Source organism: Maylandia zebra, linkage group LG8, assembly GCF_041146795.1.
Source record: "Maylandia zebra isolate NMK-2024a linkage group LG8, Mzebra_GT3a, whole genome shotgun sequence".
Taxonomy (NCBI): domain Eukaryota; kingdom Metazoa; phylum Chordata; class Actinopteri; order Cichliformes; family Cichlidae; genus Maylandia; species Maylandia zebra.
In genome coordinates, this window is record NC_135174.1 from 12907976 (window position 1) to 12927070 (window position 19095).

Consider the following 19095-nt stretch of genomic DNA (forward strand, 5'->3'; position numbering starts at 1 on the left):
CTAAAAAGCTATTAAACAAACACAAATTGCAATCTGACTGTTAGAATGTGATGGATTGTGTTGTGTTTGGAGATCTGAGGGTGCCGTGCAGACTTAATAACTGATGATAGAGTGTGCAATGTTTTTAGCTTCGGGGTGAGCATGGATGATTAATTTTATGGCAACCTTTCAATTAGATTAAGTCTGATAGTGCCACTGAGGGAAGATCAGGAGGTAGAGTCGGATTAAAATCTAGATGGAAAGTCAAAGGGTCACTAGATTCATTATGTTTCATACTTCCTTAGAAGTTTGTGAGATATTTGATTCACGACATACTGTATAGGATATACCGAGACAGCATTGGATGCTTGCCTGCACCAAGGAAGCTAGTTGTGTATATGGGAAAATGCAGCACCAGCAGAAGCCCTCCAGCTTAACGATCCATCTGAGTGGGAGACAATACACTAACATAAATAAACAAGATTTTTCAGTATCATAAACCGAGATAAAAATACACAATGAAAAGCGCCTTAAGTGTTCGCAGCACCTCCACAAGAAGAAATGTGCTGCGGGTTTCTAAAACAAGGAGACAATTTCAGAGCTCTTCTAAAACGGGATCATCTCAGTTGCTATAGCAATGGTGGCAGACGACCACACACTGAGAATTTATGTCTGGCACAAACAAAATTTAGTAGCACACTGCAATCAAAGCACAAACCATACTCACAAATGGAAATATCCAAAAACATCTGACAAATTTAAGATAAAAGTGGTGGTTACGCTTTATATTATTGGGCGGAAACTCCACTTTGTCCTCTAGCACACAAACACATTTCCTTTTTTTTTTTTCCTCACACACTTGACACATCTCTTCCTGCTTGTAGCTCTCTGTCTTCTCTGCACTCTGACATTCTTTTCCTCCGCTGTCCTTTTTCATCCTGCTGTGATCAGACACTATTTCCACATCATGTTTGAGTGTAGATCTGAGGGAGTGGGTATCATCCCTTCGCGCTCAACCCCTGCTGAGATCACTATCACAATCAGAGTTTTCCGACTTTCAAATCTACAGCTGCTTCTCCGGTGCGATGCCCGTGGCTGTTTTGCAAAATGCATCACGGGACGAAAGGAATAGGTAGCGGTGCAGCTGACAGTTTCAAAGTGAATCGTCTGTAAGGTGCAGAGGCAGGATGCTGAGGAGATACGGGAGGTTCAGCTCTGTACAGTGTGTTCCTCGTGGTGTTAAAATGAGAAGAAAACAATACTACTCTGCAGCCTTCAATATGGAAAACTAAAAAAACAGAATACCTCCCCTCATTGTTTACTATGCATTTAATATGCAGAGTGCTTCTCCTGTACTTGTTTGCAAACAGCTGAATTGAAGGAAATGGTGGCTTATGTAAAAATTTAACAGCTGAAGCAGAGAGTAATTATTCTTTGTACCTAAAGCCTCTGTCTGCACAATTGTTTATCTTTTTTGAAACCAAGCACTATAAGTCACTGTCCCATCTCAGCTGTCACGGGGCAAGAGGTAGTGCCGTGCAATACTCCAGATTTTGGTATGATCCAATACCAAGTAAATATAGGTATACCAATGCTTTAACCTATGAGGTTTACAGTAGGGTACAGCAGTAGAGGTGATGGGATCAATCCAAATATTGATAGTACACTTTTTCTACTCTCTAAGTTCAGTATGTAGGCCACTGAATTTTGTTAAATAAATTTTTTGGGGGGGGAAATAGAATAATATCGATAGAATCGATATTTGGATCAATCTGCTCACTTTGAGCGATAGATGGTACAACCTGGACAGGTCAGCAATCTAGTTGCATCCACCCACATGCAACTTTTAGGATTAACTTGTGCCGTGTTTTCTTTTTTTATGTTAAGCCATTCAGCTGCACCTGGTATACATGCTGCAAGTGCACCTGTCCAGCGCTTTGATTGAATGAAACTGCAAGGTTCTGCCAGCCTCTTTTTTTCTGAGAACCATTTCACGCTGTGATAACATAAAGCTGCCAACACTTTGAAATCTTGCCACGTCTGCTTGAGCGGTGTATAGAGGAGGTGAAACCTGGTAGTTAGTGGTTGAGATCCAGTATTCTGACACGAATCTGTGAATGGTCTCCTTGTCAGTCAGCCGCACAGGCCCCTCACGCTGAGGAAGCATAACCAAAGAGGATTTAACACTTGATCTCACAGAGACAGCTGCATCCAGGGAAGATCGCTTTCCTTTGTGAACTATCTACTGAAGGCTTAACATCCAGCCATCTCCAGCCCTGGGATTCAATTTAGTTTAGCTGGCAGTCTTTAAAAAGGCTACAGTTAAGGAATAATCTGGAAAGAAAAAAATGCTTTTGGTATTTAGCCTCTCAGATTGTTGTGGAGACAGCTAATAATGAAAAAGTGCATGTCCTCAGAAAGCCCGGCAGGTCGCTGTGAGGGATAATGTCCTGTCTTGTACATTACATTCTTCAACTTTGAGTCAGTTTGACTGTTGCAGGTAACACAATTACCACACCACCACTAGGGCGGCTGTAGCCTTTTACAGGTGGATAATAGGCCATCACAAAGGACAACCTTCCCCCTACTACACAGGCCCAGTGTGCCAAGGCTGACCTTTCCTTTTTCTTGCAGTGTCTGAAGTGATTAGCTTCGCTCTGTGGCAGATATGCCACCCCACTGTCTAAAGTCAGCCTGATAACAACTTGAGCCAACTCCTCCACTCTGACAACAGTTGAGATGCAGCATGGACGGCTGGTGGGCTGATAATGGTTCCCATCTTCATATTCTAACCGTCCTTGAACTCACTTGCTCTTTGAGGGCCGTAGATAGCTCCTATCTACAGATGTGTTAATTGAGCTTTTTCAGAATGAAGTCAGCATATTCAAGTAGTCTGGGGGCTCGCTGGCAAACCAGACGAAAGCCAGAGCCTTGGGAAATCACATGATTGTAGCTGACCTTCATCTAATGGTCTTGGGACAACACAAAACTGCGGTGAATAAGCTTTGCCTGCAGTGACAGAAAAAAAAATCCCACAGTATTTTAAATTACCCTCAGAAATATCCAGCAGCCATTGCATGTGGTGCATAAATTTATTTCAACATATATTAACATTTTGTATATTCCTTTTTAAATTTTGTTAAAGACACAGTACATACAGTATTTACATGAGCTTCTACGATTTTTCAACAAAAAAACAAAAAACAGGCTAAGACGAAGGCTACTCTCTCTAGAGCTAAAATAAAACTCGATAGATTTTGACACCTCATCATTAAACTTGACAATTCCTGTCATAACAGTCCATGAGAAACAACAGTACACATTAGAACAATAGATAGCAGTTTGATGATGCTAATGGCTCTGATTTAAAACAAAGCAGCAGCTGCTCACATCTGAAATTCGCCCCAGTTTACGCACCGTAATGCCATGTTGAACTTTGCAATACACCTTACTCGGTGTTATGCTGTATTAAGTTAGACTACTACTTTACATTTCCTAATGCACACTGAAGGTCAGTCTAATCCCTGTCTTTTTCTTTTATGTAGATCCTACATAGAGTAAACAACAAGTTCTAAGGCAGAGCTAATTCACATTTCACTACCATCTACTCTAGGATTACCCTTTGATTAATTCTTTGAGGCAGCCAACATCTCAGTATACAGTACATCCTTCTGAGAGGCCTTGATATGGTCAACTCTACAGAACCACAAGTAAAGATGGAAAGAGACAAGGAAACTGATAGGGACCATCATCAGCTTTGATTATTTGCTGGAGGAAAATGTGTCATTCAGTACAATAAGTTAAGTCAGTGGTTCCCAACCCTGTTTCATATGACGTGATCCTATAGCCTCTGAAAAACACTTCAAATCCATAGCTTTCAAAATCAGTCCGCTTTTATATTTAAAGGTATTCACCTGAAATAACTGAAACTGGACAACTTTAGCTTGCTGTACGCTCAGCTAGTCAGTTAGGTATTTTGGCCATCCATTACTACTATCGTCGTACTTTAATCCTACATTTCAGTACATTCATTTGCTACTTGTTTACTACTTTTAGCAAAATGATTTAAATGCTATTATCTACCAGTTTCACAAATTATCCATTATGTTTAGGTAACAATTTTGTTGCTACTTTTAGCTAACAGATTCAACTGTGAATTATACTTTTATTATGCTATTCCAGTTGATACTCAGTGCTGTTATCTAACAATATAACTGCTAGTAACAATTTTAGCATTGACAGTTTAAAAAATTGGCACAGCTTCTAAAACCCTGCATTTTATCGGAACACCAGCAGGTGGCGCTAGCCGTGGCTTCAAAAAGGCTACCAGTCGTGTAGAAGTCTATTTACCTGCTGAGTTAAGGGACTCCATCATTTACTTTGGTTTATGCTGAACAAAAAATTAAGTCTGTTTTGTAAATCTTCCTCATACTATGTTTCAAAATGAAGATTAAGTTTGGCGTGAAATCAAAAACTCATTAGCTAGCGACCCGGCAATCACAAGTCGCATCTGTTACTTTGCAACCAAGATGACAGCAGCTCAACTCGAGGCTTCAAAAAGGACTTCAGCAACCAGGAGGTGATGTAGCAATAACCACATCCATCATACACAGTTTTTAGTAATTTTTTTTAGAAGGTACTTTTTTGTTGTAATCTTGCTAGCTGCTGTATTCATTAGCTAACTGATAAATTGTTATCCAATATACTTGGCAACATATTTTTGTCTTTTTTTAGTTCTCTTAACTAATAATTCATCCATTAGCTATTTAAACAATCTATTTTAATCATTTACTTTTCTATTTTTAGCTTATCTGGCCCAAGAACCACTGAGCTTATGTAATCCCCCAGGCCCTCCATAATTAACCAAAATTACTACTCCTCTTAAAGTATTGGTCAGGTTATAGTTAAACTTGTACACTGATGTGTTTTAACCCAAATTGTGCTCAAGACTAAATTAACAATTGTTGTTTGACAGTCACTTATCCAGTTTAGTAGGAATTGCGACTCCTCCTAGAGTAGTGGCCAGATTTTGTCCAGGATACGATTAATCGTGAGCCTCCTTGACTTTTCAGATTATTTTAATTCATAGTGTGTGAAACACAACCAGCAGATTAATTTAGTGCATGATTTGTGATGGGTCATGGGCCGGATGAGCTACTATATCAATGATAATCTGGTGATAATTTATACATTCTGTTTGGTTGCCATTTACTTCTCAGTCCTCTTCAGCTTCTTCACCTAATATTTCTATGTACCCTGTGACTACCGCAGAAGTAGCCAGGGTTCATGAACTCAAGGTTGGGACTCACTGAGCTAAATCATTGTCATGAGGAGCTGTGGATGAGCACTTTTTTCTCTTTTCTTTTTTGTTCACTGGAGCTCAATTAGTCTTCGAGAAGCGGGCAGAAGCTATTAAACCTGAGGAGCGCTGGTACCGACAGTACAGGGACAGAGGTGATGAGCTGTCACAAGAGGAGTCCTTACATGAAACGAGAACACATTCGCACAAAGCTGAGGTGGACACACACACCTGACTGACATAAGAGTGAAGCAGTTCAAGCAGAGAGAAAAAAAAAAAGGTAATTAGCACGCAGTGAAGCGTAGAACACACTGCTCCGGTTAGATGCATTCCTAATAAGCAGTATCTCGATGGAAGCTGAAGCCGGGGCTCTGCTCCGGTCGGGAACAATCAACAGCTCGCTCATTGTTAATGGCTGAGACTTAGGTCATCCTTCCAGACAATGTTTAAGTAATAGAGGGGCTGCGGCGACATATACCGAGTAACAATTGCAAGGTGTCGACCTGCACAGGGGCTCTCGTTAGCCTTAACTGATCAAATTAAGACAGTCTGCTGCTGCAATTGACAAACAGGAAGCATAATGATTTTTTTTTATGCAGGGAATGTGTGTTGCCCGTGATTAGGCTGGGGTGAAAGGACATGGCAGGAATTAATTAATTTGTGTGTCTGGCCAGGGTTAAGACCCAGTCAAATTAAAACCCAAAACAGTCAAAGAAGAAAAACGAAAAAGGGGACCAGCAGCTGCTACGATGATAGAGAAAGTGATATTTCTACATAGCACATCTATTTTTTTAATGATAGACTCTACACTCTGTCATGTTTTGATGCTACATATGATGCATTGACCCCGGCAGTAACCGTAAAACCCTTTCCTGTTGTAGAAAATTAATACAGCTACATCATTGAACTACCTGATATTACGGTGCCCTCCTATCAAATTATGTACAATATCGACCTTTTCTCCAAGAGTTCATTTACAAAAAAATCTTGTGCTTTTTTTCCTGTTGTTGTATTCCTCCGAAACACACATACACGTCCAAAAACGCACACGGCTGGTAGAAAAGAAACAATAAAAAGCCTTTTCTCCTCCTCGCCTCCTGTGTTCCTCCTCCATTTTCACTCAGAAAATGCACAATCCCTGCATTCAGTTGCGTTTAATTGGAAATGAATCTCACTGAGAGCAGTTCAAGATGTGGCAGATGTGTCTTCCAGCCACTCAAAGGATTCACGTTAATAATAAAACAGGAAGTGACCCACTGAAGTGTCCTGAGCTGATGCCTTTTCGCTGAGAGTCTGCCTCTCAGTCTAGACACCTACATGAAAAGATGCTTCATACAGACTGCTACATTTTTTTTTTTCATTTTTATCTTTGTAAAACTTTATCTTGAAAACATCTATGAGTTTTATCCACTGGAAGTTTGCAGGAAGTCCGAGAAATGGCAGTTGAATGTAATTGCGTAGATTGCCTTCTGATAACAAGCTTCCGTCTGAAAAGGTCGCCTGTTCAGAAGAATTTGGGGAATCTCCTGGACATAAATAAACACTAAAGTAAAGAGACACGAAGTAAATCTAAATATAATATCATAAGCACCACCACAGTGTATGGGCAGGAGAGCACAAATGTTAGGGTGGCAATAATGAGCTGCCTTGAGGAGTGACAACAGACTCTTAAACACGGCTTCTCAGCTTGGGAAGCAGTCTTTGGTCACAAATCAAAAGCTGAATAGTATTGAATGTCAGTGATAAGCTGTCCCAGTGTGCATCACTGACTGATGATGTCCATTTCCACTGCTTGGGATTGGATCCTGAGCTTCTCTTTCATGTCTAAATTCTCCTTTTTCACTGGGCTCTCTGTGCTAGTTATTAACACCTCTTCACAGCTTGTTATTACTGTGAAAAGCCCTCTAGTCTCCAGTGCTAGCGCTAGTGTGATCACACACAGATTTCTATGGCCGTCGCCATCACCATCTGGCTTTTGTTCTTGTCTCTTCCCGGAGACTGGTGCTGTCCGGACTCCTCTCTGGGAGACAACGGGTCGGAGAGGACGCTCCTTTTGAGGGGAGCCGGGCGCAGGCAGGATGTTCCCGGAGGCGTGGAAGGCTCAGGGTGTCTGTGGGAGGAACGCGAAGAAGTGGACGTCGAAGAGGTGCAGCTGCCGGTGCACACTCCAGAGCTTGACCTCTCACTTCTCTTGGCTCGACAAGACGCTCTGCGCCTGAGCTCGCTGACCAGCTCGTACTTGACAAAACAGAAGACATCCTTGACGCCGCAGCGTTTTTCCGGCTCAGCGGCGAGCAGCCTCTGAAACATGCGCAGAGCATCGTCGGTGAAGCGGCGCCACTGAGACGGGTAAGTTCCCACGGGACACCCCGCTTTCTGCCAGCGTCGGAACTCCTCGTAGAAGGCGTCGGCGGGCATAGCTGCCTCCCAGGGGAAGTTGCCCGTCAGCATACAGAACACCAGCACGCCAAACGCCCACACATCCAGGCTGGTGGTCACCAAAAAACCCTCTGACCGGTTAGCGCGGCAAACCTCCGGAGCCGTGTAGGGGATGGTGCCACTCACCCGTTTCACACGGCAGCCCACACGTCGGGTCATACCAAAGTCAGCCAGCTTGATGCGGCGGCACTCGCGGTCAAACAGGAGCACGTTCTCGGGTTTGACGTCGCGGTGCACCAGGTTTTTACTGTGCATAAAGTCCAGGGCCAACCCCAGCTGCTGCATGCAGCGTTTGACCATTTCTTCTGGAAGACCCACCTAAGAGACACATACAGAAAAGAAAATCAGGCAACGTCGATTAATACAATCTGACGGGTACATTACATGGAGGAGGTGAGAGGTGACACAGAGAAAAGAGCCTTATGGTGAGAATACAGTACCAATAAAACATTGATGTTATATAAAGAAAAACTGAAACACGCAGAACCTCAGTTCTAAGTCCCGGTCCAGCCATTTTTAATGAGTCTTCAGAAGAACCTTGAAGTCGAGCATTCCCTGCACATCAGCCGGAATAGCACTAAAGGAAAGTGAAACGCTTTGCACAGAGAGGAAACCGGGACAAAGACGAGGCTCCTACCCCAAGAGAGCTTGTTAAAACTGCCGTGACTGAACATCATGACTGATTGGAGCAGCTCAGGCTGACTGTGAGGCCGGTGATTGGTGGAAGGATGAATGATGGCGTTACCTGTGGGGGTATGATGTCGAAAAGGTCCCCGGCGGGGGCATACTCTTGTCCAAACACGTAGCTGTCCTCCGTTTCAAAAAGCACGTCCAGGACTTTGATGATAAAAGGACTGCAGCTAAGTGAGCCTGTTAGGCTGTATTCCCGCAGGAAACTTTTCAGCTTTGTCTTGTTCTTGGTAACAAACTTCAGGGCCATTTTGGTGCCTAAATAAATAAATGAAAAAAACAAAATCACACATTAACACAGAGAGCACACAAACACAGTTAAGCTCTGGTGTACTAAACCTGTGTCTCACATAAGTACTGCCAACATTTTGCTGTCCAACACTGTCCATGTGTTACCCAAAAAGCACTTAATGTGAATTTGGAACTATTTCCCGATACTCTCGGCGACTAGAAAGATTTCTGACTACTCAACCCTTTCTTTGTGACAGCTGCTGTGTTCATTCATCATTTACGCAAACGGTGCACGGTGAATGAAACTCACCTCCGTCACACACATAACCAGCTGTTCACAATCACAGCTGGAGGATCTCGTTAATGCTCGCACAGCTCGATAAATCTCCGACACATTGTCATTCTGCTCCACGCCGCTTTAAACACTCCCTTATACTGCGCTTATACTGAGCCAACTCTCTAATCTTGGGTTTCTTACAACAAAAGATTAAAAACTAAACCTGAGAAATCCTCAACCAACCCTTCTAACTCTGCCAAAATTAATTCCCAGCAAAGTGCCTCGAGACTTTGCGGCGTGCTGATCAGCCTTAAGTGGTTATGCTCAACTGTGAGGCCCGCTGGCACACCGTAGATGCTGAGATTATAACAATCTGCTATCCTAAATTTCAGTTTTTACGCTTGATTAGTTTGGAGACGGGAATGGCGGCTGGAAGAGCTTTTGCACCAACTCACCCTGCGTCCTGTGCACCACCAGGTCCACCTTCCCGTAGGTGCCCTTCCCCAGCTCGCGGATGTGCTCGTACTGTTTGGCTACGTCTGCGGCTGATAGAGAAGTGATGGCCAGGGCCTGCATATCCTCCACGGGCACCCCTCCGCAGTAGCCCATTTTTGACGTAGGGGAGCCTCCGCCGCTGCCCACCCGCCCCGGTCCAGACGGAGAAAGAGACAGGCTCGCCTTGACGCTGTGGGGCAGACTGATGGGAGAGGAGAAATCCGATTAGAATCAGATTACTATGATGATGCCTAGCACTTTATACATGTGCTATACTGCACGTGTTTATCCTTCTTGAGTGTCACATCCATGCATTACCCATCTAGACCGCCCATCCCAGGGGATGGTTAAATCAGGAACGCCTTAATGGACCTTAATTTCCATACAATCAATGCAGGGAAGGCATCTACAGGGGGAAAACTTTCAGTAAATGTGTCGTACTTCCTGCTGTCTCTCTGGATCACTCTGTCCAGCTATCAAATGTGGCTGTACTCAGACAGCACTTACTGGCAGACAGCAATGGGAAAATCAATAACAACAGGTAGAAGGAAAAGGAAACATATCGAGAGGGCTGACAGCTTTAAGGTGTAAACATGCTGGTACGACATGCATGCCTATCTGAGACGGCTCTGAACTGATCGTCGTCCGTATAAGTAATTAGCTTCGCCTCGACAACACATCTTACTTTTGCGCCACAGTCGCCCTGAGCATTTCTGTCAAACTGCTCAAAGTGAGGAATAAATGACTGCAACGGCAAAGTTTTGGCCGCTTTTCAAAAGCGCTAAGTTTGAAATAGGTCAATGCGATCCTGCGAGAATTTAAAAAAATATAGGCGGTTTAATTGAGTGTTCAGACACACATCGCTGGTAACAAATTAAATATCAGGGATGAGTGGATGCATGCGTATTGGTTACAAGGTTGAGCGAATCAAAGGAAAGTGAAAGAAAACCGAAGCTATCAAATAAAGTACACAAAATTGAGCTTTTGGTGAAATGAAGCAGAACACCCTAATGATCCCATCCATTGTCTCAGTCTCTGTTCAGCCCCCTCCTCCCGACACACACAATCAAATTTAATCATCCAATCATGCACAGTGAGCACACACACACACGCACACAAACACTAGTAGGAACCAAATCAGCACAAACAATTTTTGCTGATGGCCTTTTTCATCCGTCATTCAAAGCCAGCTGCCTTGCTCTTTGTTCTTTTTTCCCCTGGAGCCTGGTTTCTCAGCGCCGCTGCTTTAAAACCAGGCTCAGAATAAAGAGCATCAACTCTGTGTTTCCATTAACATTTTGGTACACCTTTGGTGAGAAACAAAAAAAAAAGGACTCTGACTTATTGCACAGTACTAGATGTTCAGCTGAAAATATGGCATGGGGTATATTTTCGAGGCATTTGGTTGGTGCTGCTCTTGTGGGTAGAATGTGATAAATATAGCTATTAGACAGTGAAGCCTAAAATAAGATACAGCCATTTGCAGCTTTGTGTTCTTGGCTCAACACCCTTTCTAAAAAGAAGAAGAAGAAAAAAAAAAACAAGACTGCAAATAGAACGAGTGCCCTGTGTACCCCATGTACTGTGCAGATAACACTTGTTTCTTGATTTTATCATAACCGTGGAGATGGTTATATAAGAAGCTATGAATATTGTAGCCATCTCGTGCTGAGCGTCCTCGCCGCATGTAGCCTTCAGCGAGTCGACGCACGAGGCGATGACTTCCAGATCAGAGTGCAGTCCGGGTTTGGTGATACACAACACAGAACATTTCCTCTGACCGCCCACCCCGCGTGGCCCCCACAGCCCTCGATCGGGGCTTGTTTACCGGCACCTTCCAGTCAGCTCCACAGGCCGAATGTGGAGCATTTCAGCATGGATCCATAATCGCGTTACTCAGCAGCTCCCACAAAGACATCTTCCCCCACCCTGCATTTCCCTTTGCAGTAGTGAATTAAGAGACCTAAAAATGCGACGGTGGATGGTTGGAAGATGCCCCCCCAACTGCACCCTGCAGAGATGTTGTAAATGTGAACAACAGGAAAAAGGCAGTGCAGTGAAGGTGGAGGTGAGGTGTGGGGATGAGGCTGTGTGTTTTTTTCCGTGTGAGTGTTTGCACGCGAGTGTCTGGGAGGGGAGGCAGGTGTATCAGTCCCACAGTGACACTCTATTAAAGGCTCTTTGTGTTCCTACCTCTGAGAGGGAGCAGCTGTCAGCCTCAGCACGACTCAGCGTTTGTGCCCGACCTACTGATCTGCCCCGCCGCCCTCTGCTCCTTCCTCGTCCTCTCAGGCGGCCACAGACAAGGTAACGCGCACATGCTCCACATACAGATGAAGATTGGGCTCGAGACTAATTTGCATATCTGGGGATTTTTGGAGCCAGTCTTATTCATTTCAATCAAAATAAAACAGCTCCCTAGATTGGCTGCTTCTTCTCATATTTGTGTTTCCGTTTTGTGAGAGGCCTAAAAACAACTGCAAAAAACTAATGATTTTTTTTATGTATAAGAAAGAAACAATCTGTTTTCCAGATTTATTCTTATTCTGTTTGGGAGATAATGCACTATAACAAGCTGTTTCCCCTTCTTACTGTTTTACTTCATTATCACCACAGCGATGGACTGACATTTCGTGTTTCCTCATCCAAGCTTAAAAAGGGAGCTGTTCACCTTTTGTTCTAGCTGGAGACAAACATAGTTGAACCCTGTGACAGATGCTCCTAGCTTTTTCTTCCACTGTCAAATGCTCAGAGGGTGTAGCCCTAAAAGCCAGGGTTGGCACTGTTAGTCCATCTGTAGGCCCACTGCATCAGATTAGACTGAAGTCTCTCCTGTGTGCAATAATAGTGTACGGAGAATAAATCCTACTGGGGTGATCCTTTGATTTTAGCTTTTAGCTCTCATATAGTACCTTCAGTAGGTCTTAAATCTTACCAGTCATCCCAAAGGAAGTGCAGCTAGCTAACATTACAGCTCAGCTAAGGTGTCACACACAGGTAGATGCAGGCAATTTTTTTTTTCTTGGAGTATCCAAGTCGCAGCTCCTGACATTGATAAACACTGCTGGAGAGCTTTTCAAATATATTTTATGGCACTTTGAGCACCGTCACACAAGCAGGAAAGCAGACATCTCTACTCAGACGGAGTGACAAATTTCATATTAGGTTAAATCCCTGAAAAACTGAACTCCATCCTCTGCCTGCGTTTGTGTTTAGTGTCACCGTGCACACAGGGTACGCCAGCAGGTCAACAGGGCAAACGTTCTGTTCGTGTTGATCTGAGCATTTCAGCGTTTGCTTCTTCAAGTGCAGCTTCACAGAGATGTCTGGAGACTCTTAACGGAGCGATTTGTCCTCCAAAGATAAACTGTAATAATGTCAACAATTCATTACCATAAGAAATCAGAGCTCGGAAGCAGACAAATCCTATCTGTCACATTAACATGGGGCTCATTAGGGAGAATTATTGTGTATTCAGTGAGCTACTGGATCTCCTGGTGTGATGAGTGTGAACGGCACAGCTGCAATGAACTGTGGCCTGACTTTGATCAGGACATGAAGACTTTATGAAGGTACGATTCAGATATAAATCGATATAAATAAACATAATAGATTATATATAATAATAATAATATTTTTTAAGATGAAAATGTATTAATCAATCTCCAATTAATATGTTAATGTGCATAAAGCGTATATATTATGGAAAGCGGAAACAAATCCAGCAGCTTTACACACACACACACACGCACACACACACACAGAGTTTGTGCTTTTAAGTCCGTCCCTGCTTCCTCCCTCCTCTCCTTCATCTCTTTTGTCTATTGCTGAAAATGTAAACAAGGGGCTAATGAAAGAAATAAATAGATTGCAGCTTTACCTCTCTGTGTTACTAATGGACTAGTTGCTTGGCTCTTGGCAGAAGAGTCATTATGGGTGAGGACTGAACTCTTGTGTCCAATTTACTGTCAAAATGCCCAACGTGCCTCGCCTGTGGGTCAAAGTGAAACCAGCGAGTGAAACGCGACGTGACTAATGCTGTCTGTCTGGGAAAAAAAGCAACTGCACGCAGCGAACAACATGTACAGTATCTGTTGGTCTGTCTGTCTGCATTTCCTTCCTTCTTGTCTCGCTATAGGTGGGCAGAATAAAAACACTGATCATTCAATCTAAACTAAATGGCTTCCTCCTGACAGCCACTTGCAGGGAGGACACTCTGTTCTTTGCCCAGACTTTTTAAAAAAAGAAGCTGAATCTCCTTCGTCAGCAAAACAAAACTTCATGCCCAGTGAGTTGGTGGGTTTAGTGCCTCCGTCCTGCTGTGCTGTGATAGGTGAACCAGTATCCACAGACTGCAGACGCTCACTTTGACAAATCACCTGCTCTCAGCCCTGCACAGCTGCCCATATGGACGAACCCCTGCTGGGACCGAGCCTGCCGTAACCTGCTCCTGGCTTGCCTCGCTTCTGCCCTCTTTCCCCCATCATCCCTCCCTCCCTCTGCTGTATGTCACACAGCCTGGAACAAAAGCTGCCTCCTGCTGGAAAGACCAAAGACTCTGTATGGGATAACCCAAGGTTAAACCTTCCCTAACAAGGACTGAGAGCGGTGGTTAGCTGTGAGGGGTGACACTGCAAAGGACATGTCGTTCAAAGACGACAACCAAGGCCTATCTGTGACATAAAAGGGCAAAAAATATGAAAAAAAAACAACCTTAAGAATAGCAGCTATCATTATTGTAGTTTACGATTAAGGTCTGAGGTATAAGAACTTGTAAACATCTGATTATAAACGCCAATCAAAAATCAACGTCACCCTCACTGTGATGTCTGTCAGCGGTGCAATAAGCTGCCTATGGGAGAAGCTGTAAGCTACCCTCACTCTCTTACAGCCTCACAATCCAGTAACCTAAAGTGATGAGAATGAGAGAGAGATGGTGTGGAAATCCAGTGAGAGAACTGAAGCATTGCCTCCTCAGTAACCACACAGCTCGTGTCCCTGTGATGTCACAAAGATGGGGGAATGTGACTTTAATTTGAGCTCGGTAAAATGGGGTTTAAACGGGGGTGTAGATAAATGATGTAACAGCTCCGTTAAGGAGCATGTTGCTTTTTTTTTTCTCCCCCAACCCTGAAAAAAAACAACCTCTACTTCAAGGCAAGCTAACAGTATATGGTGCTTTGTTATCTTGCACAAACACAATAGCCTCTAAGCACAATTACTAATGCTGATTGCTCAGGCTGCATTCACTAACTCTGCTTTATCTCTCTCTAAATACATCGGTGACAGATTATTCGTTTAAATCTGAAGCTGAAGACAAGAACAGACACAATTCAAGAATTGACTGACCAGTTACTAGAATAACGCCATATTAACGCAAACTGAAAAAAGGCCTTAAATAACAGAGTCTATACAGTGTTATTCGCACAGGACGAAGAAGGAAAAGAAGCCAACAGAGAAAACACAAGCACATGTGTCACAATATGTACACTAATTGGGTGTCATTAGATGTTCTAGGATGTAATCTGCACGTAATTGTTTTGTTTGTGGATTTTTTATACCCAGCAGGGGCCAGACATCTGAGCAAGGGGAGTAAAGAGCTTCGTGTCTTCTATGCATTTTAATTGACAAACCATTTGCATTCTTTGTGTCCTCTGGGCAGCCATGTTTTACCGTGACAGCCACTGCACAGGCAAACCGTGCCTGCTTAAATGGGATCTTTTGATAAAGAGATCTAAATCGGGCAAAACTTTGTTAAAGACGGCGTATTAGTCACGTGCACGTGGGTGTCAATGGGCGGAGATGGGTTTAGTAGGAGCTGGAGCTGGTTATTGCCCATTATAGCCTACTGTAGCTATCTGTGGAAGCTGGAGAAGTTCTGCAGGGTTTGTTTGGAACATTTTGGGTAACTTCACGCTGCTTTTTCTGTCATAAACAGTTAAGAATTTCAGCTGAAAGCGTAGAGCCCAACTTTAAGATCACATCATCTCTGGGGTGTTTTGTTTTCACACCGTTCAGGTCAATAATGTGCGTCTCCTACTTCACCAGAAAAAATTTAATAAATCTGCCAAAGCAGAAAGAAATGTCAGCCACTGCAGCTCCTTTATATACAACCGTTGGCTGCTGTTGTGTTTCAGTTAGAGTCCATTACCAGCCTCCAGCTTGTGCTTTTTATGGGATTTTCAAGTCAGCTTCTCATTTAAATGCATTAGACAGCATTAGGGATGAGATATCACCTGTCTGCTCTGGACAAAGTCTGAAAGGGCCATTAAAGACCAGGATGCCCTCACATCCACAGTGCGGACTGAATAACAAAAACAAGGAGGGGGGGGGGGGGGGGGGGGGGATATATGCAGGTATCACAAATAATGTGGATGAAAACACAGATCGGGTCTTTTCTCAACCATTAATACCAGTTAGAATGACTCATAGCCTGGTGGTGGGGAAAAGATAAAGCTGCTGTGCTGTATAATAAGTGCTGACACCGGGATATTTTTATGTGCTCCTGTATTATTCATGCACGGATATGTTGTGAGTGGGTCAAAGTTGAAAGTCGCTCAGAGTGGGGAGCACCAGATTTTAATTGCAAGAGCGTTTTATTACATTTAAAGTATCGCAAATAAAAATTGGGACACTAAAAGGAAAAATAAAGATTTTCTACTTCAGCTGTTTCTTTCCTTCCTCTCTCATTTGCAGTGTCATGCATCATGCAGGCTGACCCGGTTTCAGGCACCTCGGGGTGCATGTGAGGTGTTACTCACTCACCTGCTGGCGACCTGTCTCTCTCCTCCATGGTCCTGCATCCGCTCGGCGAGCAGAGCCTCTGCGCTCTGCTCTGCTCAGCGCCGATCCGTTTGATCCGGTTCTCCTCGTTATTATCGATCACTCAGAAACGCCACAGAGTTCTTAAAAAACAACAACAACAAAAAACACCTTAAAGCCTTCGCAGTTTCACAGCGGGCAGCCTGCTGCCCCCCTGTTTTCTGGAGATGCTCTTCAGTTTGAGACTTTCTTTGGAGGCGGGTGGAATCAAAGCAGCATCTGATGCTCAGTGCTGAGATGGGGACACATGCTGGGATCCCTCCTCTGTGCGCCCACCATCTGAACCTGCCGTGCAGCGGGAGGATGAGGACGAGGAGAAGGATGAGGAGGGTGCGTGTTTATCTTTCGCTCCTCCAGCGGTCCGCATGACCCAGTTCAGCACCACACACACATACACACTCAGAGGCGAACCCATTCATTCGCATCCACGCAGGAACCTCAGCGCAGCTCCGCTCTGCACGCACGGACGCGTTTGCGTGTTTCCTGCGCTCCTCTCTGAACTCAGCCCAGCGGCCCCGCTGTTACTGACGGCCGGTCAGTCCGTACTGTCTTTCGCTCTAGAGTTGGACAGTGGGTGTAGGGGAGGGGAGGGGGTGTCTCAGATGTTTCTCCTGTGCAGGTCCTACCAGTCAGTTTCTTCATTGTTCGCCGTCTCCACCCCTCCGGCAAACTAATACGCTCACGTGTCCTAGGTCCTAGCGCCGGACGCGTCCACCCAACGAGCCTAAAATGCCTCCAGGGGCTTCTTTAACTTTTGATTCATGCTTTGAACGAGCAGGCTTCTCCGCTCTTGCGTAATTCAACAGCTTATGGCCCCAATTGCGTGTACTTCACACGGTGACTTTGCCAACTGTCCTTATTAGGTAACAGCGAGGCAAGACTTTCGATTAATTCACTGCCCGGCAGCTCCCCCTTTACTGTACATGTTAATCAACAGGCCTCCCGCCACACTTGTTTGCCAACCACAACAGATTGGACTGAGGAAAACGCCGTGATGTAATGGCTGGGTTTGTTTGGAGAATGCAATGCTTTCACACGTTTATGATTTTTTAGTGACATCCACTATTGATCCATGGGGTTTAATAAGATGTTGGTCCACCTTTGGCTTTCCACAAGGTTTAGGAGTGTGTTTATTGGAACTTTTGACCACTCTTCCACAAATGCATTTGTGAGGTCAGGCACTGATCTTGGATGCGAAGGCCTGCCTCACAGTCTCCACTCCGATTCACCCCAAAGGTGTTCTCTCAGGTTTAGGTCAAGACTCTCAAGTCAAGTTCTTCCAAACCAAATTAGCTCATCCATGTCTTTGTGGACCTTGCTTTGGGCACTGGTGCGTAGTCATGTTGGAACATGAAGGGGCCATCGGCAAACTGTTCCCGCAAAGTTGGGAGCTTGAAATTGTCCAAAAGTTCTTGATATGCGGAGGCATTAAGAGTTCCTTTCGCTGGAATGAAGGGGCTGAGCCCAACCTCTAAAAAACAACCCGACACCAAACTTTACACATGACACAGTGCAGTCAGAAAACTGCCATTCTATTGGCAACTGCCAAACCTAGACTCATCCATCGGATTGGCAGACAGGAAAGTGTTATTCATCACTCCATAGAACACATCGTCACCGCTCCAGAGTCCAGTGGTCATGTACTTTGCCACACTTCAACCAACACTTTGCATTGGTGATGTAAGGTTTTCATGCAGCTGCTTGGCCATGGAAACATATTCCATGAAGCTCTCTATGTGCTGTTCTTAATCTAATCTGAAGGCCACATGAAGTTTGGAGGTCTGTAGCCAAAGACTGCAGAAAGTTGTTGACCTCTGGGCATTATGTCCCTCAGCACACCGTGGCTGAGTTACTGTCATTCCCAATCACTTCCACTTGAGTGTATCCTTCTCTCATCCTCCCCCTCTTCTGATGAAGAACAGGACACTGATACCCAGCGTGTCAGTAAAGGTGAGTATGGTGAGTATATCCTTCTCTCATCCTCCACCTCTTCTCACGAAGCTTCTCCTTCAACCTCAGTTCTCACCTCCTCAGCAAAGAGAAGCAGAGAAGACATCTGCACTGAAGAGGTAAGTGCAAAGAGGTGCAAGGTAAGTGATGACACGTTCTGTGGCCCTTCAACATCATCAGGTTCTTTTGGTCTCAGACGCCTCTGGGACAGGCCTTTTAACCTTTCACTTGATGACAGTGACCCTGACTAGGTGATGTTAGAACTTGTTCTTAAACTTTAAAAGTTTAAGTTGGCCTTTGCGTCTTGCAGTGTTTGTAAGACACTTTCTTGCTTTGAAGACAGCTTCTTGTAAATATCCTTTACTTTTTAATTAACTTTGTAATGTTTAAGTTAAGCCTTTGTGTCTTGTGATGTTTGTAACACAGCTAACTAAGAATATCTGACTTTTAAAGAATATTAACTAACACATGTGAAATGTATTGTTTTTTTCTTAATATGTGACATTGCCTGTGTGACTGTAAGGTAGTGTTTTAGGTGTTGTTACTTCTATTTTTGTTAATATCACAGGTAACTGTTTAAATGACTTACATATTTTTTCTCACGCTCTAGCTCACCATGCAGGACAAAGGTAAGTCCGTACTTAATGTCAACACAAATAAGTAGAAATGGTTTAAAAATGATGTCGTGAACTGACTGTAGTCTCTTGCTTTTACATAAGATATAGCCTGTGGCTAAGGGATCACAGGTAAGGTGAAAACACATAACAGAAGAAAAGTAAATTGAACAAATCAGTGATCTGTGAATTCATCCTTTTCTCTTTGTCTTTTTGTCTTCAGGTGCTTTACGCTTGTCCTCTCCCAGCATTCCAGACGGCGCTAACACAGAGAGATGCTCCACCCAGAAGACAGCCTT

At 44.0% G+C, this 19095-nt stretch overlaps 1 protein-coding gene across 1 annotated transcript; it reads right to left on the bottom strand.

Moving 5' to 3' along the window:
- Positions 1 to 3057: 3057 nt before the first annotated feature.
- sbk1 (SH3 domain binding kinase 1) lies at positions 3058 to 16896 on the bottom strand. Its single transcript, XM_004562479.4, has 4 exons — positions 16176 to 16896; positions 9371 to 9612; positions 8463 to 8665; positions 3058 to 8035 (listed from the first exon to the last, which is right to left on the bottom strand). Exons 1-4 carry the CDS (start codon positions 16211 to 16213, stop codon positions 7211 to 7213), a joined length of 1308 nt encoding a protein of 435 aa, XP_004562536.1. The 5' UTR covers positions 16214 to 16896; the 3' UTR covers positions 3058 to 7210.
- Between the last annotated feature and the right edge of the window lie 2199 nt (positions 16897 to 19095).